This window comes from Gymnogyps californianus, chromosome 1 (assembly GCF_018139145.2).
Source record: "Gymnogyps californianus isolate 813 chromosome 1, ASM1813914v2, whole genome shotgun sequence".
In the NCBI taxonomy this organism is placed as follows: Eukaryota; Metazoa; Chordata; class Aves; order Accipitriformes; family Cathartidae; genus Gymnogyps; species Gymnogyps californianus.
The window spans coordinates 81,261,892-81,288,491 of NC_059471.1; the positions used below are offsets into that span (position 1 = coordinate 81,261,892).

The window sequence follows — 26,600 nt, forward strand, 5'->3', positions numbered from 1 at the left end:
CCTGTGCACCTCTTCAAATTTAGATTTGCTGTTATTACCCTTGACTTCAATAGTTCTACACCACCAAATAATTTTGTTCCAGAACTGTTTCAGTTCCTATGAAATTATGTGGAGGGGAAAGCTTGTGTGAGCGGGGAAGCGTGTCTTGGTTTCAGAGAGTCACCTTGATCTAATGTGAGGGTGTGAGGCTGGGAGCCCTTGCCATGAAGGCTGCTATCCTTGGTCATAAAAAGTCAGGCAAATCCACCCATGTGTTGACCTGATGTTTTTCCTCACTACAGCTTTCACTGTTTTCCTGAAGGCTATCACTGGGATAAATTTCTGGAAAGCTGCCTCCTGCTGCATATGCCCTGTGATTTCCCTTCAATGGGAATTCCTTAGCGAGGCAGCGATTCATGAACAAATTACTAGTCTGTTGACCATTATCTTAAATTGAGATTAGATAAGGTTTAACTACCACTCTTACTTTTGTTAAGCTCGATTCTGCCCAAACTAAAATCACTACTGAAAGTTACAGATTTACTTTAGCAGAAATTAAGAGGTAGAGTTAACATTCTTTATTACAAAAATCAAGACACATTCATACAATCCAAAACTTGCTAATAAATTGTAATTTCTTTTCATATCCACAATTTCCTTAGCCTGGTAAAAGAAAATCACCAACAGATGGCCAAAGCACCATCTCTTATAACCCAAATCATCTAGATTACACATTCATTTATATATATCCCACAATACAGCTGCAGTATCTTATTCCAATAACTAAACATCAGTTCATTTACATTTACATAAATTCCATATTTTAACACCATTCGGAGCACAATAACCTTACAAAGATTTTGTCAAAATCCTTTTGGATTACAGTGACTGTAGTTACATTTCATTAACATCCTTGATAGTGAGACCTCACCAATGCCTTGGCAAAACTTCCTCGTCACCCAGCATCAAACATCCACACTACCCTTCAGACACATTCCATTTCAGCAATTCGGCACAAAACCATCCATCGTTGCTTTTAACCACTTAATCAGTGCCTGCTTCTGTGTAAAAAAAGACACATCAGCCCTACTTCTGCCACATCAACCCACCAAGCTTCCAAACCTAGAGGACTCATAAGGAAACTGTACGTGCCTAGTTACATCATTTACCAGAAACCTTGGTAGGGTCAACTAGAGCTGGAAAAAAGTGGCTCCGCGTTCCCACTGTGCTATTGGAAGGACCCAGGGTTTATAAGGAGATAGGATTAATTCCACGCTTGTATGGATTGGGAAATACCTAAAGATGTAAGGCCCTGCTTGCACGTGAATCAGGATCATAGGCTGACTGAGTTTTAGGCAGCAGAAATGAAGGAACATTTTGTTCAAATAGTGAAAATCAACAAAAGTAATGAAGCAAGTTGCCACAACCAGTGAAAATAAGTTACAATTTAAAAGCTGTTTCCATTTCCATAATCATTGATGTTACAGATCACAAAGGTAAGGAGAAAGACTGTCATTTTACAACAGTTTTTCATGCTGTGTTGTTTCCTGCTGTTGGATATTTCAAATGTCTTTTTCTTTTTAATGAGTAGAAAAGGAAAAGAAAATGTTCCTAGTTCCATCTTTCTTGACTTGTATTTCAGTTCCTTTATTTTCTGCTGCTGCTTCCGACTCCGAGACCCCTAAGCAGGACGGACCAGTGCAGTTTCACAAGCTATTCCCATACTCTCTGCAAACAGAAATCCTCAGACTGGTCCCTCCAAAGCACACCAGACTATATCTCAGTCCTGTCCATATTCCACTTGTCACTGTGACTCGAACCCCATTAAATCCCTCTTTGCCAAGCCTTTTCCAAAACGTTTGCCTAGTTTGGGTGATTTTCTGGCAGTTTTCCTTAGTTATCCTTCCTGGAGTGCTAATCCTTTTCCCATTAGAAAGTGCTTCCTGCAGAAACTCTCACCTTTTATTTGAGCAATTCTTTTTCTATCAGCCTGAAGAGCATCAACAATCTTCACTATAACATTTCTCCAGCCTGAGTAAGTTCCTTCCTTTTTACGAAGAACAAGCAATTAACAATATTTTGCATGTGAAGGGTTTTTTCAACTGTGCACTCTATTAACCTGAAGGATGAATCATACCTCACCGCAGCATCATTAGATAAATACTCATGCTGTTTAGAAACAGATGAAAAAGAAACCTCTGAAAGTAACCTATACAGTGTAGAGAGGTGAGTCTAAGATAAAACCCTGGAAAAAAGGGGTATTTACATCCATCCACAGAATATTTTTCTCTCTCCATTAAGATTTTCTGGACGGCAGCCATCCAAAACAATCTGCCATGAATATCAAAAGGACTCTCAGTTATCCTTCAGAGAACCAGCCCTATTTCCTTTGCAGAAGATGCAAATAAATTACATAGTAAAATAAGTACTTTTGACCTCAGCATCCAACTTAAAGAGCCAGCAGTTCTCAGCTATCTCTTATACATTCCTTTTAACATAATTGTTGGCTACTTTTCCATTAGAAGAGAATTCTGCTGAGGGGCTCTTGATTCCATGAACAAAACCCATTTGGCAGAGGCACTGTGAGTTTAATACTTGTACTTGGTCTATCATACCGATATATGCTTACTATTGTGAGGAATGAATGATGCAGCCATGTCAACTGGTATCTAGCTATTCTAGCTTTGATACAATAGTTACATGTTGAATTCAGGAAATGCCAGAGGAGATCTGATTGTGACAACTATTAAAACAAACTTGAAGAATAATGCTAGAACAATGCTAACTATTAATACACAGCATTTTGCAGCATTGGATAAGCGACCCAGTTTGGAGTCTAAAATACTTGTGCACACGATCAATGCAATAGAATGCATATAAACATGCATAATCTCCAGGGTGGTTTGTTCTGTGGTTAAATAGATGCATTTTCATTCATTGACTTTGCCTGGATGGCTGTGTTACTGAAGCGTTATTATAAATAACTTGCTTTGAAAAAACAAGGGCTCAGTGGCTAGAACAGTCTCTGGTTAGGGGAGATGTCTACCTTTAATACAACTTTGACTTACAATATTTCACCTTGTTCATATTTAAGAGGCGAAATCTGGGCTTCACTGAGGCCAATGAAAAATTGCCTGCTTACTTCAGCACAGAAAGGATTTTAAGTCAGAAGCTGTCTATAAATTTCTGTATTATATCCAAAGAAATAGATTTACTCTATAATCATCGCTATAAAAATGTCAATATCCCATTTGCTAAATACATAGAGGGATAGTCACTTGATCTGCCTTTAGCTATCTAAAAGGCAGGTATCAAGTACACGCTAGCTGCCTGTGACTCCTCATATGACCAATGGTGAAAGATCAGTCATGGAGTGGGATTCTTCCTGCTCCAAGTTAGGTTGCTAGAATATCTGGGATGAATATTTGGAGATGCTATTTTCTTCCCATTTGTTATAGAAGATGCCTAGAAAATATGCTTAGGCCTAGTCAACTAATATTTGGGCATTTAGATTGAAGTGTGATTCATCTCACCCACAAAGCTTTTTCTCAGAAAGAGCAAGGTTCCTTTTTTCCTCTTGCTGTCCTGTGAAGTAACCTTCTTGATTTCTATAGACCTAACTGTCCATAAGCAGGCTGACTGCATTTATTCTCATACCAATATTGACTTCTACTAAAAACTGTTATTCTCCTTTTCTGGTGCTACCCCTAATCATATGTTTACAGACACAACAACCTTATCTCCATTCAGCCATCAATCGCTAGACTAAATAAACCGCATCTACATCTTCCCTTCTAATCTAGGCTCTCCCTTGGCTTTCCCTTCTGATGATCCTTTCTCTGATCCTGTGTTTCTGAATATCACCTTTCTTGACTATGGTAGACCAGAATTTTGCAGTCTTCCAGATGAGCTTCTACCAGACTCATTGCACCGTGGTAGCAACCCTTTCTGGTTTTACCTTCCTAGGTGCCTTCCCCAGTTATTTTATTTCTGTCTTCAGCTTCTATTTCTATCTTTCATTATCAGAGTTCCAGTCACGATAAATCTTCCACTTTGCTTCTGTTACTATTATAATATCTGACTAAAAATATGTCAGATAAAAAATATGTCAGATATGTCAGTTGTAACAAATAACAATGTTGCACACACAGGTTTGGTTGCCTCTTTTTGCATTGCCTTCATTTTGACAATGAAGACTAGTGGTATGAGCCTTCATGCAGTGGAATTTGACAATTTTTTCTTCCCATTTGTCAAACTTTTAGGAGAGTGGGGAGAAAAACATGGGACAATGATTTTCCACTCTTCAAAATTAACTGTGAGGCCTGCCTGCCCACAAGCACTACCAAACCTGAGGTATAAGGAGGCAGCTTTCAATGCCTTCATGGAAACATGGAAAAATGTATCCCAGCCTTCTTATGCAGACCTTCCTATGAGGATGAATGCCCCTTAAAATTTTCTCTTTGAGCCTTTTGGACATGCCTTTAGAAGATGTGTCATCTTCACACCCTGTCCTGCAGCAGATTTCCCTTGCAATTCCTGACTATAGCAGAAGCTGGGGAAGCTACTGGAGAAATGTCTGAACCTTGCTAGTGGAGGCTAGCTTAACCTCTCTTTCTGCAGGGTCAGGTTCCTTAGCCAGAGGAGACTGCTTAAAGCTTTATAGAATAATTCTGTTGCCACACAAGAAGTGGAGACAAGGGCCAGCCTGTGGCCTCACTGTTCCTGCCATGAGAAAGGTCAGGGAAGGATTAGAGCTGAAAACCTTTGGGAGCTGGCTTGCCTCTCCTTCTACTTTTGGAGAAGCAGGAAAAATTGGGCCAGTGCGAGCACTTTTAGGGAAAGTTGTACCCACACACACCCACACACCCCTCAGCATGATTTGCAGAGCTTTTGAATTCCACAGACAGATAAAAGGTTGTCAGGACCTAGGCCTACAGCACTTCTGTGTGCATGAGAACCAGCACACAGGTACAGGTGCTTTATACCAAATCCATAAAAATATTTTCCTGTCCCTGCACCAAATAGCAGTTTTCTAGCTGGACAGAATGACGTCTATTCCCACATCTACATAAAATTGGTCACTTTTTTTTTAATGCTACATGTTTCTTCTTACACAGTTAAAAATACATGAAAGCATTCATAACTTGATGGTAATTCAGCCTTGAAACTGGCTAATGGCTTATTCAGGCTCCAAGACTGGTGAGAACTCTGTACTTGTTTCTACTAAATTTATTCATCCTGAGAGATTTCCAAGTAACACTAATATGGAGCACTGATTTCATAAGAACAGAAAGACAAAGCGTTCCTCTCCATGGAGGGATGCAGGAAGACAGCATCAGGATGCTAATAAGAAAGGATGGTTTGGGTACAGTTGTTTGAATTATTGATTGTGAATAAATAACTTTTTTTTATGTTGTTGTTTTTGTGTATATCATTCAAAGATTTATCCTGATTTCCCCAATTGGTCTTGCATTTGTAAGAATTTACAGCATAACTCGGGGCACTTTCTTAATAATACCTCCTGTTTGTCTAAATATATGCAATGTAGGAATGCTATGACCCAACTGTTAGAAAAGAAACAATATCAACTCTTAATTTTACAGAAAAGAGTCTTGTTTTTCAATTGTTTCAGCCCCTGTGCTACTTTGTACCGACCATTATTCATGCACATGCCAAGGTTGAATTCAGTTGTTTTTCTCTCTCTTCACCTACATGAATAATTTCAATTAGCATTGATGGAAACTATGTTTATGAGCAGTATTACGCTGTTCTGAACTCTGTCTGCACCTCTATTTATTCTCTAGGTCCTACGCTGTTCCTCACCTCTACCCTCTGCCATAAGCTACTGACATATATCAGCAATGTTTGTTTTCAAAGTAGTTTGACAAAAACCTAACAGTTTAAAAAACCCCAAACATCTCCAACTCCGATTTTAACTGATGTTCAATGAGCATGTGGATGTAAACTGATGGACAAATTGAGAGAGAGGTGACAGTCATCTGAAGAAATTAAAAGGATATGTTACTAATTGCATTAAGGAACAAATCTCCATTTGCTAATTTCTAATTCTGGTTTGGGTCTACCACTGGTTGTAATCACTAGTCATGATTCACCAGAGAGGCCTTCCACCTCTTCCCACACCCACAAATCTGGATGAACCTATTTCATCCTCAGTTCGGCCGTCACTACTACTTGCACAGACAAGATGACAGAAATATAGATCAAATTGCCCCCTGCCAGTGGGAGACAATCTCACTGTGCTAGCACCACCTTCACACCTGCCATAGGGAGGACTTTTTCCCAATTCCATAAGGAATTAGACCCTATGCTTCCCACAAGAGACACATACTTCTAGGCTGGGAACTACTGCTAGAGAGGACACACAATATTTAAAAATTAAAAAAAAACCCCACAAGTTGACATTAATGAGGTTGAACATATATATTGCTATTAAAGGGAACTTGTTCCAGGGTTGTCCTAAAATAATCTACTATTCCTCTGCTTGTGTTCCTTAATCAGATCTCATAACACTGTTTAATTAGAGAGCAATACTATTAAGAACAGAATAATGAAACCAAATAATTCAGTAATTGTAGAAAAGTGACAGGCTTATCTGCATTCCTTCTTTAACTTCTTCAAAAATATTCTCGACTTTCAAGCTGCCATATTGCATTAGTATTTTGATTTCTCATTTTCTGTGAGCCTCCTGAAAAAGGTAATTTTCAAGGAAATAAAAAATAAATCCAACTTTTTAAAACACACACTTCTTGCTACTCTAATATTTAAAATCCAAAAATGAGACTGAAAGCAGAAAAGAAAGGTGAAGAAATGGAAGGATAACAGAGAAATATTTTCAAGTGGGATAGTTTGTTTTCCATATAAAAAAACAATGAGGAGAAATAAAAAATTGCAAATGAAAACTTTCCCATCCTCTTGTGTTGCAGTTGGCTGTCATTTTTTAAATGTTTCAGTGATCTAAACAGCTATAGCTTTTTTCCCCGGTTCAATGACTAATGTTATGCAAAATACAAAGCCTCCATTTGCTGTCTTTCAAAGGCTTGATTATAAGCTATTCTATGAATTCATGGATTTTCAGGAATACTCCTAATTACTATGTCTCTGTGTCTTAAAAAGAAATGAAGTGATATTCCTTGAGAGGAAACATCTCCATACATTCAATTAATTATATAAATTAGGACAAACAGGTAGAGGAAGTAGACTTCTAAACTTCTTCAGCTATTATCCATTTTTAAATGGAAGTCCAAGAACAATAGTCTTACATTGCAGCATTATATCATAACTAATGAATCTGCCATTCCCATGATTTTTACAAAAGTAACACAGCACCTGCTAAGAGAATTGTTCCCACCCTGCTTGGAGGAAACAGCAAAGCATTGCCTGAACAATTCACCCAAGAAGAATGTTACTGAACCACACATTTTAAAAGAACCATACATTTTAAAACACACCTGTGCTGGCCTTGGGAAACAGCTCATGAGAAACTGCAGTTTTGCTAGCAGCTAATGTGCTTTCTCCAAAGACATGATTTAATAGGAATGCTGAACTGTTCGCACGGGGGCTCCTGCTTCACTCGGGTTTGACCCTTTGGAAACTGAAGATTCATGGGCTTGTACCTACCTCTATGTAAATCAGGACTATCTCCTTTGAAGTCAACAGATGTAAAAATCTGGGTGAATAAAGGAGAATCAAGGCCTGGGGCTGTCATCCCTGCCCTGCTGCTTTTATTCAGGTTAGGATTTCAAACATATAATTGCAATATTTTTTCCCTGTCATTTGGGAATGTGGATAGGGGCTGAGCTGTAACAAAAGGAAGAATAGGTGCAGACTTGCTTTGCAGAGCTGCAGCGTGGTGCCAGGGCAGGTAGCGGTGGCAGGTTTCCAGCTGTCCTCTCACTCTGAATGATCTCTCTCAGCACTGCTCCAGACCTCCCTCTTTTGTTACCTCCGTCCCTCTCTCAGGCAGCAGTAGTGACGACACTGTTGATCACACTGTAGTAGAAGACTTCATGCCTTCCTAATACATTGTCATGCTTCTAAACCAGAACTGCCTCAATGCTGATGGTATTCAAGCCATATCTTTCCTGTATCATCTTTGTGAAATATATGAGCCTCTCAGCTTGAACTGGTATCACCATTTGTGCTAGAGTTCCTGACGCAAAGCAAGATGAATCCCACCTGGGAAAGTTATATACTTGGTCAATGGCTTAAACATCAGTCCACACATTGGAGGTGATGTTGCAAAGGTTATGCTTGCAGCTGATATGTTCAGTGACCTGCCAGAGGCATGTGACACGGTAGGGCTTGCTAAAACAAGTAACATGATGAAAGATTACATTACTTACAGTCTTACTAACATGGTCTGCACTGGAATCAGAAAGCCAGCTAAAAAAAATTAAAGAAACAGAATATTCCACTCCAAGAGTGCAGTTAATGCAAAAGCCTACCTCAGAAGAAAACACTTGCACCTGTACTGCTCAACTCCCACATGAATGACAAATCAGTCTATCCTGGCACAGAGATTTATGTACACAGATGCCTTAAGCCTCACAGTCCAAAACAAGATCCTCACCTACATTGAAGCATTGTTAACATCATGGCTCTTTAGTCTCTTCATTTTTAATATGAAAATCAAGTGCTAAATTAAAGGTTAAAATGTAAAGAGTTTCTTTCACTTCAGAAAGTGCAATAAAAACAAATAGCTCAGCATAATGTAGAACACCCACCATCAGCACTTGGGAGTGACCAGGGCTTTCCTCCATGTGGAGAAGACAAAAATTAAGGTTGAAGTTCAGAACACTGTGCTAATTTCTAAATGGGCAACCAACCCAATAACACAGGAAAATACTGCATTTTACACTCCTATACCTTAATACACACTTCCACTACTAGACAGATCAGTATGTGAAAAGACATTAGAGACGGTGTTACAAGAAAATTGCCAGTACATCACTACATAAGCAACCTGTGCATGTTTTTTGTTTATCACTGGCTTCCCAAAGCTGCCCCACCGATGGCCTTCAGGCCAGGCGTGCCCTGGCCAGTTACTGAGACGGCCCAGTGTGCGTCCTTTCTGTGTGCGTCCAACACTTCTTCACTCCTAAACCAGAAATGAAGACAGTGTTTCCAATTAAAACGAATAGCTTCAGTTTTGGTGATACAGATAAGAGCCACTAGCAATTCTCACTTTGTTTTGGTGCATGGGCTTATCTGGAATTTGTGCTGCTGTAACTAAAAGCAGAATCTGGGAACTACTAGACCTCTGCTTTATCAGAATAATTAAGAAAGAAATACTGTGTTCGATGTCAAATAATAGTTTAATGAAATCTCCCACAGCCAATAGTTCTTCATAGTGCTATAAATGCTGGCCATCTCAAAATGAACTGGTTGAAGAGCTGACATTTTAATTTGTACTGTCAATAGTGTCCTGTTTCGTTTTCTAACACGGAAAGAATATAATCTTTGCAATTAAGACGCAGGATTAAAACAGATGATGCACACTGCTGTTCAGTGACCTACTATTGCTAATATAATGAAGAACGTGCATGTGTTTTCACCTGTACTTGCAGATTTCCAGCTTTTCACAGTGCACCCACACCTGAGGGATTTTTATGCTTCCTGCCCTTGGGACGCACTGCTCAGTGGGGGTCTCTTCGCTCAGCAACTGAGAAATGGGATACCCAAACAGACAAAGAATAAACTCGTGGCAGAAAACACAGCAACTTTGTTGCTCTCTGAAGGCCAACAATGGGAAACTGCAGCGGGCTGGAGACAGTCTACTAAATGATTTATGACATACAGCCCATTCCTGAATAATTTTTTTCCCCATTAGATGTGCATTAACATATGGGAGCCTCACATGGAAAATCTTATCTGGCCTCAGAGAGAAAAAAGTCCCCCACGCTTCCATTATCTCAAGCTTTGACTACTCTGAGCCGATGCTACTGTCTTCTAAAGAGATTGTGCTATAGTTTGCTCTAACTCTGCTGAATCCCAACTTGGGTTTTAAATACACCTTTGAGACAATCATTATATCAATACAGGCTTTATTGTCTACATTCATTGCTTGCATCTCAGCAGACTATTCCTCAAAAATCTGCCTTTGTTAAACACGGCATTATACAATGCTACCTCATTCCTAGTCACAAAACTTTCAAAAATCTGGGAAAAACCCTCATCTAAGACTGCATGCTACATTAAAGTACCATGTTTTATTTTTACACGAGGATTACTGTTCCCCCAGATTTCAACTGATTACTATGGACCATGCAAAATGCCACAGACCACAGAAGCTACATTTTCAAATGGATGTTTTTATTGATTAATCAGGCATTGAATCAAGTATTGTAAAATAAACAGATTTGTTCATTAAAAAATGTCCAGAAGAATATCATTCATAGCAAACTTGTTTCCTCATAGTCATACAGAATATGAAATTGTTCAAGAAACAAGCAAAAAAGGAACACCTGACTAGTTACTGTCAGTTCGTGTGTGTATGTATGTATGTATGCATATACACAAATTACACACTATTTTCGTGCATATACCGGTGTGTGTGTACCCATACATATGTGTACATATATACACAAACATATATGCACAAAGAGTACTGACAGAATTAATAGTCCACTGGAGAAATGTGGCTTAGCTCCAAATGAAGCATTCTGTGTTAAAATAAAAATGATATACCAAAGCCTGTAGATAACAGACCATTCCTTTTCCATTGGCCAAAACCATGATCTGTCTTTACACTCACGGTCTACCTTTACAATGAAAATATGTGAGATCATTTGGGATCTTTCCAAATTCATGGTATTACTTCCATCCAGCTCAATCTCTGCCAACATTGTATGGCCAAACACTGAACAGTGTTTTCAGTTTGTCCACTACAGAAATCAGCTTCTAGATTCAGTATTTCTGGCAAAAGAGAAGATACACAGCCTCGCTGTACTTTGGTAATACACTCTTTCCTTTTAGGCAGAAACTTGGCAATAATCCTAGATTAAAACTCCTTTCCTCCTGCATCTTTTTACCACTGCTTTGCATCAGTCATCTCCTGTCAACTCATTATAATAATTTTCATGCCACCTCAGCTACCTCCCAAACATCCCAGGCCAGATCATCTAGGCAACGTACATCAAATATTGTATCGGTAACATTGTGCTCATTTATAAAATGTAATGTTTGGGGATTTATTTACTTTTTCATTTTTGAGGGTATACGTTTCTTGATTATTAAAGACACTATGATAAACACTGCAGTTCACCATATGTACACATTTTCCCTTATTTATGTCAACTCTGGAAAGATCAGTGGCTCGTACCTGTGAACCATGGGATGCTGCCCCAGCTGAAAGCCATGGTACCAGCAACGTACTGCCAGACTTTTCTCCATTTAATTTAGCAGTTAGCAGGGCATGTAAAGGGAAATCAAAGGAACATGGACAGGCATTTATTTTCTATTAAAAAAAGGGAAAAAAACAAACAGGCATGTACGTGTTCCTCATCTTGCTCTTAAGTTTTCTACATCATCATAAGGCAAACTATAGTACAGCTTTGTACCTGGAGAATCAGTGTTTAAAAAATCTGAAGCTGAGCTTGGGACCATTTTATTTTGGACCCATTAGTGAACAAAGTGCATTAAAGCATCCTTTTCAAAAGACACCTAAAGCATGGTTATAAATTACTGAGCAAACCTTTTCTTAAAGCTGATATTCAATTTATCCTTCTTCTACACAGGCAGATTTTCACCACTTGCATAGTAACAACAAAACACTGTAGGAAAACCGTTCTTTTAAAGTTGTCATATGCCTCAAGCATCTCCCAAAATGATCATTTATACATAAGCATTGTAGTAATTACAAAGGGCTTCTATTCTGTAGAAGGAAAAGAGAAAAAAAAATGCACCTGATTCAGCTTTGAGATGAAGTAGGTATAACCTCTATTGCCTTCACTGGAGTTCATCCACCAACACCAGGATGAACGTAGGGCCTGCCTGTGCAGATTCCTACTGCTGCTGAAAACCTGCTATTTACTCCTCATTCACAAAGAGAACTGTGCTTTCCCAAACAACCCAGGACAATGACAACTATGAGCAAACTCCAGCTGCAGTGTTTCTCCATACAGTACACGTAAAACATTTCCTTGCTTTGTTATAGAGACTCCATAGTGTATGACAATGAAACATTTGTATTTAATTTAAAATCAATGGTAAAGTGGCGCATGTCTCACTTCCGAGTTGTTGGCTGGGCTTGCTATGTTGAACCTTGTAAAATCAGCAATAAGCATTCACATGTCTACCATCAGAACCGTGACATCTTCTGTTACAATCAATCCTTAAATGATGCCGTGCCTTATCAAATTAGTCTACAGTCAGACCTTGAATTGGCTGCTCGTCCTCCAGTGTGTGCTGGATTCTCAGAGATGGTATCCAGTCTTTCACATCCTTCAGGGATTCTACAGTTTTTCCCAAAGACGAAAGCGAAGCACTGAGAACTAGGATAGCATGAGATATCAGCTGCACCATCGCAATAATGAGATGGTAGAAATTGTGCACACTGTTGCATTCAATAAAATAAAAAAAAAAAATAAAAAAATCACCACAATGATTTATCCACTCACATTTCTAGGAGATATTCCACATTTTTTATGAACAGAGAGAGCACTGCCCTGTGAAGAGAAGTAAATTAAACTTTCTTCTTTTGCTGCGTTGGCTACCTCCACTTCGTCACTTGTTTATTTTTGTTCTTTTTGGTCTGCACACCCCCATGTGCAAAGTAGAAACTAGGAGATCTCGCACTCAGTAAGACTGGTAATAAGAGTGCTAATATTGGCACAAGTAAAACCTGCAGTATACTGACTTGTCCACTGCACAGTTTTCATCCTTTCAATTTCCTGCTTTTATCCACTGTAAAATAAAATGATGTAAAGGGCTGATGAAACTTTAATTAATAGGACCATTAATGTGCAAAACAAATAAGTCATTTTCCAGGTGTCCAAACCAGGCTTTCCCTTCTCTCTCTCTCTCTTTTTTTTCTTTTTTTATAAATAATTTATAAATCTTCTTGTAAGAGACTAAGTACAAAACCAACCAAACAAAACCAACTGCAAAAGAAAGTTCTACGATATTATTAAAGCCACTTCTTGTCCTTCCGTACAAAGTACACAGTAAAGAGATGTTCCTCCCTTTTCAGTTCTGGCCGGATTCGGCAGCAACGGCCGGATGCCACGTGGTCCACCAGCTCCAGGCAAGGTCCTGAGGGCAGCCGCCTGGCCGCCCTGGGAAGACATGTCGTCCTACCTTTCAGCTTTTAGCAGTCATGCGAGCTGCTCGGAGGAGTCTAGGTGGTCAGGGATAGGCAAGCCAGTTATAATGGTCAAACACTTATTCCACACAGTGAACGTGGGGCACACCGGCTGCCCAAATGTAATGTCAAAAGTGTAAAGGTGTAGGGAGTTCAAAGCATCGTAAAAAGCAAGGGAACCGTTGTCATAGTCCAGCAAAATCCCGACCCGCCGGAGGTGAGGTGCGGGCTCGATGGGGATTTCTTTGCTGTTGTGCCGCACCACCCACATGTTATTGCAGCGGCAAAGCACCCAGGAGGCAGAATTCTTCCCGATCCACTCGTGCTTCGGTGCTGACTTGTAGGAAATACCAATGGCATACCTGCAAAACAAAAAACAACTCAAGGAAACAAATACTTCCTGCCATGTTTGTCTCTCGGTGAAGTCAAATGTTAGCCCAGAGGACTCACTGGAATGCCCCAGCCTCTTAGTTCTGCTGGTTAAGTTCTAATTAAGTGACTTTTCACTGCAATATCTGCACAGGCTTAATTAATGTTTTTCCCCATCTCTCTTTTGGGTCTGAGAGGTCAGGGAAACTTTGTTGTCCCTCATATTGTTTGCAGTTCGGCTGCTATGGTAATTTTTTTGAGCACTTGCCTCTGGTATTCAAAAGGAAGATTGGCGAGTACTCAGCAACTCAGAGTTTAAATCACTGGGCCTCAAATTTCCACTTCCAAACAGATGAATACAGAGGAATTCATTGATTTTAAAATACACTGCTATCTGTCAGCTAATCTGATCTCTCCTTGCTCCTTTAATATATGGTCCAGAAGAAGGAATGCAAGAGTAAACATCAAAGGACACATTAAAAAAACCATTTTTGCCATTCCCAAATATGTTTTGCCAGATGTTGGTGTGGTTTTTAGATTCAAATGAGCATTTTTGAGACTGGGTTTTGGGCCAAGTGAAGCAATTGTAGGTGAAGACATTTGCTCTGCAAACCATAATTTATGGCAAGATGTGCGGGGTAAAAGGATTGTGAAAATGTTCTCATTAATGGACACCAAGGGCAAATACCTGATTTCTCATATATAACAGAAATGTAAAAGTTCCTCATGTTCTAGAGACACTGCAGTATTTGTTGGGCTTCCAACCAACAGAGATTAATGTGCCATAAGTTACTCTATTTCCATTCCTTAGCGTTGGCACAGGCAAACAGCATGTTTCTTGTTTGAGACAGTAGGCATACCTGAAGACCTTACTGATTTTTCCACTCCATTAACCTCCATCATGATTGTTGCCTTTGAATCCCAAAGGACGACATCTCTTCCACTGACTAAAGGGCCCCTGAAATCCACCCCTGTATGACACAGAGGATCATTCAGGAGTGGAGGAATGCACTCCTCCATTTCCTGCCCCTTGCTTCATACCCTTGGGCACAGACGTACAGCTCTGCTGCTCTGTGCCCCCTCCCCAGAAGCAAACCTGACCTCCACCTCTGTGAAACAAGATCATCAAATTGTCCTCATATTTATTTTTTTTTTCTCACTGAAGGATGCTAAGATCTTTCACGTTTTGTAAAGAAATGATCACACTTACAAAGTTCGCTCTGTTGTATAAACAAGAGGAAACTTTCCGAGCTCTCCAGTTCACTAAAATCTTAAAATGTACTGCGTGTGGGTTCAAAAAACAACCATCCCCAGCCATGGAGTAAAAGTCCTGTGAAGGCCACTAAATATAAAGACACTGTATCTGGCAGATTTAGTTCCAGAGTCCAAAAGTGCATGAGATTGGGAAAATAGTCTGACAAACTATGTGAAAGTATAGGCTTGTCCTGCTCTTGTACTGTTCCCCATGCCTCTACTACTGGTCTCTATCAGAGAAACTGTGCCAGGACCTGCACGGTGTGAACTAGTGATTCTTTTCACATATATTTTTATATACATACCATGTACTCCCGCTTATAACCACTTCCCAGTAATGCCGCCCGCTGTCAATGAACACGTTGCCAGCTACTCCATAGCTCCCTTGGCTCGTGAATCGCTCTGGTGTGTGACTCTTTTTGGAGGATGTTTCATCACGTTCCACTGTCAAGTTATCATGAGACACTTTCAATTTTCTATGAGCAGATTTGGGGTCCAGTTTAAATGGCTGACCTAGAGACGCAGAGACAAAGATGGCAGAAGAATGGTTTGGCTTTAATTTTGAAAAGGAGAGTGGATTAGTGAGCCTCTAAGAAGCCCACAAGATTACATAACCATATTAATCTCCTCCTCTGAAGCATTCTTGAGATAGACTAACCTATTCTGCTCCCTGCAATAGCTAGTTTGCATTGTCAGTTTACTGTCAATCTCATTGTGCACTAACTTCCCCGTGTCGATAATCCCTGAAAAGAGCCCTGCATAATCATCATGCCCATTATCTCTGACCTAGAGGTAACCTGAATACTCTAATTCTTGCATGTAATTGAAACCAATATACATGCTAATAAAGGTCTGAGGGTTGCTTTTTTTCACAGCATATTAGATTCGAATAAATTGCGTTCTATTAATTCTCGAGGGATAAAGCTCCATAATAACATCTTCATCGCTACTACAAAAAGTATGATTTCAAATCTCACAAAAAGAGTTTGAAAATAAGAAGAAGCACTAGCCTTGTCTGTTTGTTCACTCACAGCTTTATTTATAACAAGCACAGTCAACAATTCAGGATCGCTTTGGAAGGTTGCCCGTGTGGTGCTGGATACTGTGCATTAAAAAGAAGGAAGCAAACCATAACTTGGTCCAAATAATATGGTGTAAAAACATTACTGAGTCTGTTGCTCTTGGCAAGTATCTTCAGCTGTAGGACAAGGTTTGTAGACAATAACAGGAAGGTTTTTGGTAAACCAAACCCTGTAGATATATAAAGCCTGCCACAATTCTGACAGGCTTGCTCATTGTGTCAAAAAGCAGAATGATCATTTACCTCCACCAGGACACAACTAGGAAAGTATGACTCCACAAGTGGTCCAGCAAAGCCCTTTTCCCTTCTTACTGTCTTTCATATCAAGGGGAAAAAAATGTAAGTGGAAGATTTGATGACATGCACAGACAATAGAAATGAGCACTCTCATGAGGGCTGTGTGAGGCGCTGACACGTGTACTTCAAATAAGATGTAAATTGCAATGTGTATCTAGTTATGTATTATGACCAAGTATAAAATAAACCCATTGGAAAGTATTTTGGGGTACATTTTACCTGCTTTTTCTTACCGTTCGGTAGCAGTAAAATACCTACAGCCTGCCTCTCTAACTGGTTAGTAGCCTTTGTGTTGCTGAAGCAGTATCTGAAGGATGTCTTTCTCTGTACTGAATTGTATCTGGTCACATCATTTCTCACAGTCACCCGAGAGATTGCTTTTGTGCCACGCAGGGTCACAAAGAGACAAAAGGATAAAAGACTGCCATTTCCAGATGGGTCCTCTCGTTATGCATTTGCTTGTAGGTTACCAGGTTTAACAATACTCGGATTCTTGGTAGTAGATGTGGGGTTTGTATGAGCAGCTTTTACACAGAAGTGCAAGCCAGGTTAATAGCAGAAAGGAGAAAATCAGAAATGTGTACATGTCGTTCCCTGCAACCTCCTCCTTGCAACATTCAGTATCACCCCTCTTTGAGCACCCTCCCCTAAAATAAGCAGGTTTCAGAGGGTGCGCAAATCCTAGTGTTCCCTTTCCAGCGCTCAGAGCTGCTCATGATGACTACATGACTGAGGGATTGGCTGGGACACAAGAAGAAAAGGGCTGAAAACCAGTCTTAAAATTGCTATACAACATCTGCTAATAATTTGTGTAACCATTGTTTTTTTGAAGTGGGATCTCTGACTACTCCACCACCTTGTTGAACTCCATAAAAAACTCAGGGGGATGGAGCTAAGAAGTTTTCCAGTGCCCTAAGAAAGAGATCATTTTGGAGGATAAAATTAAACTAGCAATTATCTTATGAACACTATACAAAAATAAAATGTTTTATTGCAAACATAAGAAAAGTTTTTGCTTTGTAGAGGAAAAAGAATAGAGAGGACGTTAAAACAAAACCACAAAAGAGTATTTTCAATTATTTCACACGTGATGGCTCTGTTGCTAAATGATATTTCCAGTGACCAAACTACAGATGCATCTCAAAAAAAAAAGTAATTTCTGCACTACTGAAGACTCTGGCATTCTTGAATCGAGTTAAATAAGTGGCTTTCATTGTGGGAAGCACTTTAAACAAGTTAAACTGCTCTGTGCTCTTGTATCTTCCAAAGATCAAACCTAAAAAGGAAGGCAAGAAAGAAGAACGCGTGCATGCCAGATCTCATGTTACTTACTGTTTGTCTTAAGCTTGCCGGGCTCGCTGCTTCTGCTGCCCGCCTGATTAATGGCCTTAACAATGAAGATGTACTTAGTGCCACTCTGTAACCCGTGCACTGTGTAGTGGTTTTGTTTGATATTGGGAACAATCATCCAGCTGTCGGCCGAGTTGCATAAACCTGCAATTTCAAACAGAGCACATCAGTTGTAACATACTAAACACTTTGTAACAGAAGAACATTTTAAAGCACTCCCAAGCACCCAACGACTGATATGAATTTTGCTTCTGTACCTTTTAAAGTGTTACATTTACTGAGTTGCTACTTAATGCCACTAACTCATTTCATCAGCCCTCAGCCAATGTACCTTTTAAGTTCTTGCTACGTGAAGTCAACCATAGAAAATGGGCATTTAAGAAATGACTCAGTGGAAGCACAAGCAGTCTGAGATTTTTCATATCCCAGCACAAGGAATTCTTTATTGCTTAAGAACTAGAGGATTACGGAGATCCCATCAATCTACTGTTTGGATTAATGAACTCAATTTAAGCCTCAGAAAACTAACGTAAGCAGTAAAGCTAGGAGGGCTGGGGAGGCACCTTTGCTGACAGTCCCCACGTATGCATTCTTCAGGACCTGAAGGAAATCATGGGAGGCCAAACAGGGTAGAGCATGGGTTTCAGACCAAGCTTTGGCTCTTACACTCCAGATTTTGGCAGGATGTGATCTAAGCCAGTAAATTTAATGGATGCAACTTTTTGATTTATGTCCTCATGGTTAGATGTCAGCTGGGGAAGAGCTGGATAATTTTCCAGTTACAAACTTTTTTGGGTACATTTGATGCCTACCACAGAAGTACAATATGTAGGAAGTAAGTAAAATAAGAGAGAGGCAATATGTTCAAAACAGGAAAATACTCCATTAAGATGAAATTATTAATCTACATAAATTTTTCCTACTGTGATATAACTGCAATGGCAGTCAATCACCCGTATTACTGTACATTTTGAACAGCTCCTGGTCTAATGCATCCCCAGTCTGATAGCTCTCTTATTATAAATGTTTACATAAATAACGAATTTAACATTCATGAAGTGTATATATATTCACAGACTTTTATATAGTTATACAGCTAGAAAAAGATACATGCAGATGGAAGTGTATGCATGCATGTGCATATGTAAGGCTGGAAAACTTAAAAGAAAAATGCTTGACTGGATTAGGAACCTGACAGACATCTTGATCTCTGCCTTTATTGGGCATGGAACATGTTATGAAAGCTACTGTGTTATTAAAAAACAGCTTTCAGCTTTTAACTCTTGTTTTACCAGCAAACCAGTAAGTACTAGTGAAGAGAATCTTTTAGAAGTCAGTAGTAATTTCAGCTCTGCATATTAGGCAACACAAAACCTTTATGTAGAGTGAAAATTAAAAGGCTCCTGGACACAAAACTTGAAAGAAAAAGACCCGTGATACAGGTTTACAGACTCATAGACAATTCATAACCATACTGGGAGATTCCTTCCTAATTTGGGATGTGCTTTTCATAACAAAAGATCATTAGAAACAGAACATAAACCCCAAATTTCTATCTAAGAATTAAGTAGCTTTTGTCTCAAAGTTGTCTTATATTACGTAGCATCCTTGAGAGGCAGGCAGTTATTCATCGTGCTGTGCAAATGGGTAACTGAGGCACAGTTTCAGGTGGGACTCATATCACCTTGTCATCTAATGAAGAGCTGCAATGCCTAACCTATTTTTCTGGACTCTGAGGAGTGGCAGAAATCAGTGAGTAGCTTCTTTTATTTCTCCAGGTGTGAACATCCTACCACAAGTGCCTCTCTTTTCTTGGCCACAGAGGAAGCCCAGGTGACTAGCGTAGGTGAGATCTCTAACTTCAGGTATCTAAAATGAGGTGAGATCACCCACACACCCACACCCACGCACACACCCCTCCCCGCCACCCTGATGTGAAGTCTGAAAGTCTAAGCCTGTGGCTGAACTCACACATGGATTGTGGCCTTTGGACCATGAACTACCAGAATGAGAACATTTCTTTGTTGCAATTTCCTGGTGTAAAGTGGGAAAAAAGAATTCTAGTATGTTCCTTATGCTCCAACCAGTGAGCATCCTGACCACATGTAGCCTCCCTAAATATCAGCTACAAGGGATTCAAACAGTTTGCTATATGTGGATAGAAGCAGCAAGAAAAGCAACCTTGCAACATTGTTTTTCTCAAGACTATTGAAAAACTAGATCATATAGAGCAATCATCTGTCTACCTCCTGAAAAAAAAGAACCCAGTGTTATACCCCATGAAAACCCCAGTTGTGCCTAGCACTTGTGGTAAACCGCTTATAGCAACATCAGTCCACGTCTTGTTTCACTGAACCATACATACTGAATGATATTTATTTTTTTAGGTTGGGTGTGAATGGATTTCTTAAGAGGAAGAAAGGAAATAAAAGCAGCAGTTTCCGGGCATAAAATATTTCACTGACTGCTCAGAGGAATCCTCATCTTTTCCCAACAAAAATCTGCCACTTGTATTAGAGTAAAGGCATACTTGTTCTGTAGCTGAACTACTATATTGATTTTGCATTGAGACCATCACTTACCTGACTCATAGGTGCTATTGCAAAATAAGTGTTAAGTTAAAATAAAACACAATGAAGCACCGGATTTAGACGGAGTCCAGGTTGACCAAGGAATCCTTAACTCAGGTGCCTCTGATGGGGTATCAAATAATGTATGACAGTAAGTGGGATGGATCCAGAGAGTGGTCCTGGAAGTGTCTTCTCCTTCCACAACCACACTTTGAAAGCAAAGGCCTATGGTATACATAGGCTATGTATAAACAAACCCTTACACAGACACAGAAATGCCCAGATTTTTGCTAAAACATCTCAAAACTAGATTTATATTAGTCACTACAACTCTCTAAAGGGCACATTTTTCAGGCTTGCATTACACTTTTTATGATACCTGTCCTGGTTTCAGCTGGGACAGAGTTAACTCTTCTAAGTAGCTGGTACAGTGCTGTGTTTTGGATTTAGTGTGAGAATGATGTTGATAACACGCTGATGGTTTAGTTGTTGCTAAGTAGCGCTTATCTTAAGCCAAGGACTTTTCAGTTGCCCATGCTCTGCCAGCAAGCAGGTGTGCAAGAAGCTGGGAGGGAGCAGAGCCGGGGCAGCTGACCCGAACTAGCCAAAGGGGTATTCCATACCATGGAACGTCATGCCCAGTATATAAACAGGGGGGAGTTGGCAGGGAGGCGCGGATCGTGGCTCTGGCATTGGTCAGCTGGTGGTGAGCAATTGCATTGTGCATCACTGGGGTTTTTTCTCTCCCTCCCCCCTTCCTTTTTTTGTTATATTCCTTTTCATTACTAGTGGTGGTGGTAGTAGTAGTAGTAGTAGTATATTTCATTATTATTATTGTTAATTTTATATTTTACTTTCATTATTAAACTGTTCTTATCTCAACGCACGAGTTCTGCCTTCTTTCCCAATTCTCCTCCCCATCCCACCGGGAGCAGGGGGAGGGGGACAGGGAGCGAGGGAGCGGCTGTGTGGTGCTTGGCTTCTGACTGGGGTTAAACCACGACAATACCCTCCGGAGGCTGATCGCTCCTTAATGAAGTACAAAATTTGGATCTAAATAGGTGTATGAAGGACTGTAAAGGTACAGTTCCATTGCTACGAGTCTCCTCTCCAGTCTATCCTCTCCTCCCATTTATGTTGATTTATACATACCCTATACTCGTTAGTCTGTAAATACTCACACAGAGTAATTGATTATATTATTAAATAGTCCAATTAATGGTTAATTTAGATTTCTGTGTACAGAAGGCAGAGCCACAATAATTTTAGGTATTGCTACATCTTGGCTTCTGCTGCTGGCGTTAATGTCAAAATACTCACAGGCAGGTAGGTGTACATTCATCCCACCTGACCTTAAACAAAGAGCAGAGTTCCTGAGTTAGGACCTTACCTACCCTAAACTCTCTGCACAGTCAATAGAGTTTGGAACCCTTAGGCATCCCAGACTACCAGGGTACAGTAAATGTTGGATGTGCAGTGACTGACTCGGTTACTTTGCTCGACAAACCTTGCTGTCCCAACAAGCTTGGCTCTTGCCTAGGCACCAAGGGGCTCAGTGATGTGCCCATGTGCTTCCTGACTGTAAGCTATCTGATAACAGGCTTTAAATTGAACTTTGATTCAAAAATCTTGGGAATGAAGTTTTGATGGTGTCAAACTACAAGTCCAAAATCCTTCAAAACAGAGAATAGTTACTAGTGGCAGCCAAGTTAAGCATTTAGGTACAAAAGAGTATTTTGTCACTGCATCAAAAGAATTTGTCTCCAGTTATGTCCTGTCAGGAGAGCCTTTCTTCTCTGAATACAAAAGAAGATGATTAAGAAAGCTGAGGGAAATGAGCAAGCAGCCTGGTAACGCAGGCATCCGGGGGTAGCGTTTGCCCTCTCAGCTCCCTGCCAGTGGCAGCAGGTTAAGTGGAAAAGCACACATCTTCCCTTCACTGGGGCAGCAGCAGGAGCTAAGGGTCTCCTATTGTACCCACTCCTAATCCAGGCTACATTCAGGTTTCTCGTTTCAAAAACCCAGGGCTTTTTACAGGGTTGTGCAGGTGGTAAAACAATGTATTTTAAAACTGTAGCCTACAAAAATGTAGAGAATTTAAATTACGTCCTGGAATGGTGCAGTGAGCACAGTGATGTCCGTACAGGATGCGTGAGTTTTCAAAACAAGTTTCTCAGAGTCTGGAGGTAGTAATTTGTAAAGCTATTTCCCTGGTGTTGGCTGTTGATGCGCTTTAAAAAACAGATGGGAAAAATCCCAAGGTGTAAATCCTCCTAAAATTTACACTGGTAGATTTTAATAAAATATATCTTCTTGAAAACTGGAAGAGGAGCACAAAAGTCATAGGAAGGTTATTTAACCTCTTGAGCATTTTAATTATTTTAAAATGCTTTATTTAAATAAATTATTACCGGTTCAAATTGGTAGAACAAATACAGTAGGTGAAGGTAACAGATAGCTCTCCACCCCCACTCTGCATTCCCACATGAAAGAAAATAATATATGCAGGATTTCTGCAAAACACATCACTTTTTTTAAGAAATACCCTCTTTCTATACTTTTCAAGAGGAAAAACCTTTCTTGATTTTATCCCAAATTTGGTTTTGTGCCATTAAAAGATACTCACTAAAATCCTCAGTAGCAATCTGAAGATTGTAAGGAATCTGCTTTTAATAAATTAAAACTTCCAGAAGCAGACAAAAGCTAGAATATTCAAAAATTAACTGGTGAATCATAAATTCACTGTTTTTCATGGAAGCTTGGGCTCCCAATTGTCTTAGATCCTTCAACAAAATTTTATCCTATCTCATAGGAAGAGTAACCGTATAACACTGAAAAGGTTCTGACGGTACACTGTATCCTTAATACAGTGATTTTCAGTTGTTAGCCAATGTAACTAACTAACCTAAATTCCATTTACCAGGAAAGAGAGAATTATTTACACCTTTTTATCCTGAAGAGAGATGTGTTTTTCATGAAGACACCTTGTATCACAGCTAGTAAAAAACTCGGTGTTTAAATTTTAACCTTCCTGAAGCACACTAAAGCAAATCCATGATGTTAAAAAAATGCATGCTCAATAAATACTTGAAAAATTATTGAAATGAGATAATGAAATTATAATGCATGTTAGCTAGCTAGTGACAAAGTCGTTTTAAAAGCCTTTACAATATTCAGATTGCAGGTGATTAGCTGCCTCTCAGAAATGCAAATGTGCAAATGGTATAACTCTGAGAACAACTGCTTTAGTAAAAGCCTGCTTAATTTAAAGTTCTGTATTGCTCTTATGCACAGAACAGGGCTGCCAAGCATTTAATAGGCAAGCAGTTTGGCCACATTTGGAAATAATCTTTCCTGTATGAAATAGGATTCAAAATGAAATACTCTATTTGGACCTTTTCCATCAAATGTTAACTCTCCAATTTTTCAGTTAATAAAAAAGAATATAGTTGATTATGTTGGATAGAAAATACACTAGAAAAACATAGCATTGCCTGTTTTTGTTACTGAATTCTTAGCAATCTCTGAATGATATATGCCTCTGGCGGGGGAAATGTACTGAGGAGTGGAAAGTGCAGTCAGTCTGGCTATGTGGTTTTAAGAAACAGATTCCAAAATAACAGCCTCCATTAGCACGGTAGGTGGGTATGTATGCAAAGTGATTCCTATTGTCTCAGGGGAAAAAAGCTTGTTGGTTTAATGCAGTACTCTAGCTACTCCCTCGTGACTAATTCATAGCTACAAAAACACAGAACTGAAGACAATCTATGAACTTGTTTACATTATCTGCTATAGGCAACACACAATATCAATGGAAACTTTTTGGGATATGACAGAGAAATAAATTAAAAAAATAATTATGTGCAACATCATGAAATGCCATAAATAGAAAGAAATTTGTGCTAATCCAAAATCTATTCCATTAAAACAGGATTTAAAAAAAAAAAATTATCACCTAGCTTCAGTTCATCAAAACATGAAGGCTGCAGTGCAGCGCCTGCTAATGCCACTTACGGTGAAAACAGCTCTCTGTTCAACTACGCTACTAAAGATACGCCCCGATATTCTAGGGACAATCTTGGAAAGCCATTTATAAAAGGTGGGATATTAGACCTTCTGCAGGACAAAGAATATAATCCAACAAAGTGAAGAAACATCCAGTGTTCTGACTAAAATCAGGATGTTAGTGGGCAAATCTCCAGGACCAGTGGAAGCTGGAATGAACTGGGAGAGTCTCACGTGTTAGAAACCTGGGCAGATCTGTAGCAGTTAGATTTGGCGGGAACATCTCCATTGGAGGTGTTCAAGTCTACATTAAATAACAAGATTAAAAAAAAGCTTTACAACATTTAGAAAACCCTTCCTTATATATGCATGTATTTAATTTGGGTTAACATTATAGCCTTCAATTAAATTGAAACTAACATCCAGGATATTTGTGTAAGAGGTAGCTGCATTAAAAAAAAAGGAAGAAAAAGGGCCAGTTCTTTCATTTCTTTCTACTGTCATTTAAGGTCTTCAGAGCATTTTGTAAACAAAGTTTCTTAGTGTTAGCTTGTTTTCTTTTCAAACTTTTAATGACACCATTTTTGCAAAGTGATAAAACAAAAGTTCAGACTGCACACTGAGCACTTCGTGCTATACCCAAAAATTATCATATTGCATCTCTGAAAGTAGACTAATTGATACATGTTTTGCAGATCAAAGCTTTCTTCTCCACATAGGAAACCTACAATACAGCCTAAAAATGAAATACCTTGTTATTTATTCACTAATAAGCAAAGAGTAAAACCCCATATCACAAAGGTGTGGAAATGGCACACATTTCTGCTGCCGTCTTCACACATAGTGCCAATAACTGACTTGCATAAAGTCTTCTAGCATAAAGCCATAGATAAAAATGGGTTAGAAAACAAGCAATATACTGTGTTATCATTAAGTCCTGTCTGCTTAGTTGTGATTAATCAGAGAAGCTTTTCCTTCCTTATCTACCTTGCTCCAGTTTGTTCCAAATCACTATTAGACCTTTCTGTCATCCAGCTTGCTCAGATGTAGGAGCATGTGTTGAAATTTACTTGGTCTTTCCAGCAGTCTTAAATTTTACAGTGTGTTGTCCAAAATTAGGCTGTTTAGTGAAATATTAAATGGAAGTTTTGGCAAAACACTCATCAAATTTTCAATAGTCCACGTTATTTTTTAGTCAGTCCTGAATACCATAATATGTTCACAGTATGCTACTTAAAAATGGTGTTAAAATGCCAGCACATGAATCCTCAGATATCCTTTCAGATGGCTTGGAAAACTACCTCCAGTTTAGTGGTGGAGAAAATGAGGTGCACACACCAACAGAGGAGTCAGTGCAAGAGTTTGGCTCAGTACTGAAACTTGGCATAGACCATACCACTTTTTCCACTGACATAAAGCATGTAAACATGTCCACAGCACCAACTTTCATCACAGTATCTCAATGAATTTTGTAAGAAGAAAAACACTTCTGCACTGGATCAGAACTAAGCCTATCTAGCTCAGTGCATGGCCGGGGTATCTGATGGTGGACAAAAGCAAGAGCGTAGGAAGGCGTTTAGGAGCAGGGAAAGCACACAGCAATCATTTCTCACCACGCTCTCCCAGGCCTCAACAGCTTACAGCTCTGGGGCTTCCTAAGCCAGAAGGAAATCTCTGCACTTCATTGTTCTCAGTGGATTTTTCTTGCATGATCTGTTCAGTCATCTCTTGAACTCAAAACCACAACAACCCTCTGTGGCAATGAGTTCCCTATTTAAACACATGTTGACTGAACAAACTCCACCTTTTGATTGATTTGGTTCATTTCAGAATCCTTGTTTCATAAAGCAAGTATGTGTCAGCTAGTGGTATTCCTGTTAAACGTACGGGGAACAGGAAGAAGTTAAATGACTTCTCCAAATTCATAGTCAATGATCACAATGCACCGAGCCCAGAAGTGTTGACTTCCTGGCCAAAGATTAGACAATATTTTTTTCTCTGAGGAATAGTTATTTAACAACAAACCAATCCAAGGAATAATCAGTCAGTTGGTTTATTAAGGAAAAGTCACAGATTCAAAACAGAGAGTGTATTTAGTAAAAAATGTGCTACAATACAAAATATAATGATTGTTAATGTCATTGTAAGTCTAACAAAGTTACCATATTAATTGTTGTTCCACTGATGTTTGCTGCCTTAGCCTTCAGTATACTAAGTGAGACCTACGCTTTGTAGCCATGAAGACAGTAAAAATCAGAGGGAAGGACTTAATCTGTATTTCTGACAAAGGTCCACTTATCAAGGTTATCTAAATGACAATGGGGCTGCAGTTCTAACTAATGACCCGTTCAACACAGGCTCCCAAGTACCTAAC

At 39.4% G+C, this 26,600-nt stretch overlaps 1 protein-coding gene across 1 annotated transcript in view; it reads right to left on the reverse strand.

The window, feature by feature from the left end:
* Nucleotides 1–12,606: 12,606 nt before the first annotated feature.
* The window catches only part of MID1 (midline 1), a 253,489-nt gene continuing 239,495 nt past the window's right edge, over nucleotides 12,607–26,600 (reverse strand). The window contains exons 8-10 of the mRNA XM_050896708.1: nucleotides 17,634–17,795; nucleotides 15,229–15,436; nucleotides 12,607–13,662 (exon numbers count right to left, since the gene is read on the reverse strand). Of these exons, the coding sequence (XP_050752665.1) occupies nucleotides 13,314–13,662; nucleotides 15,229–15,436; nucleotides 17,634–17,795 (719 nt within the window). The 3' untranslated portion in view covers nucleotides 12,607–13,313. The remainder of the gene's footprint in view (nucleotides 13,663–15,228; nucleotides 15,437–17,633; nucleotides 17,796–26,600) is intronic.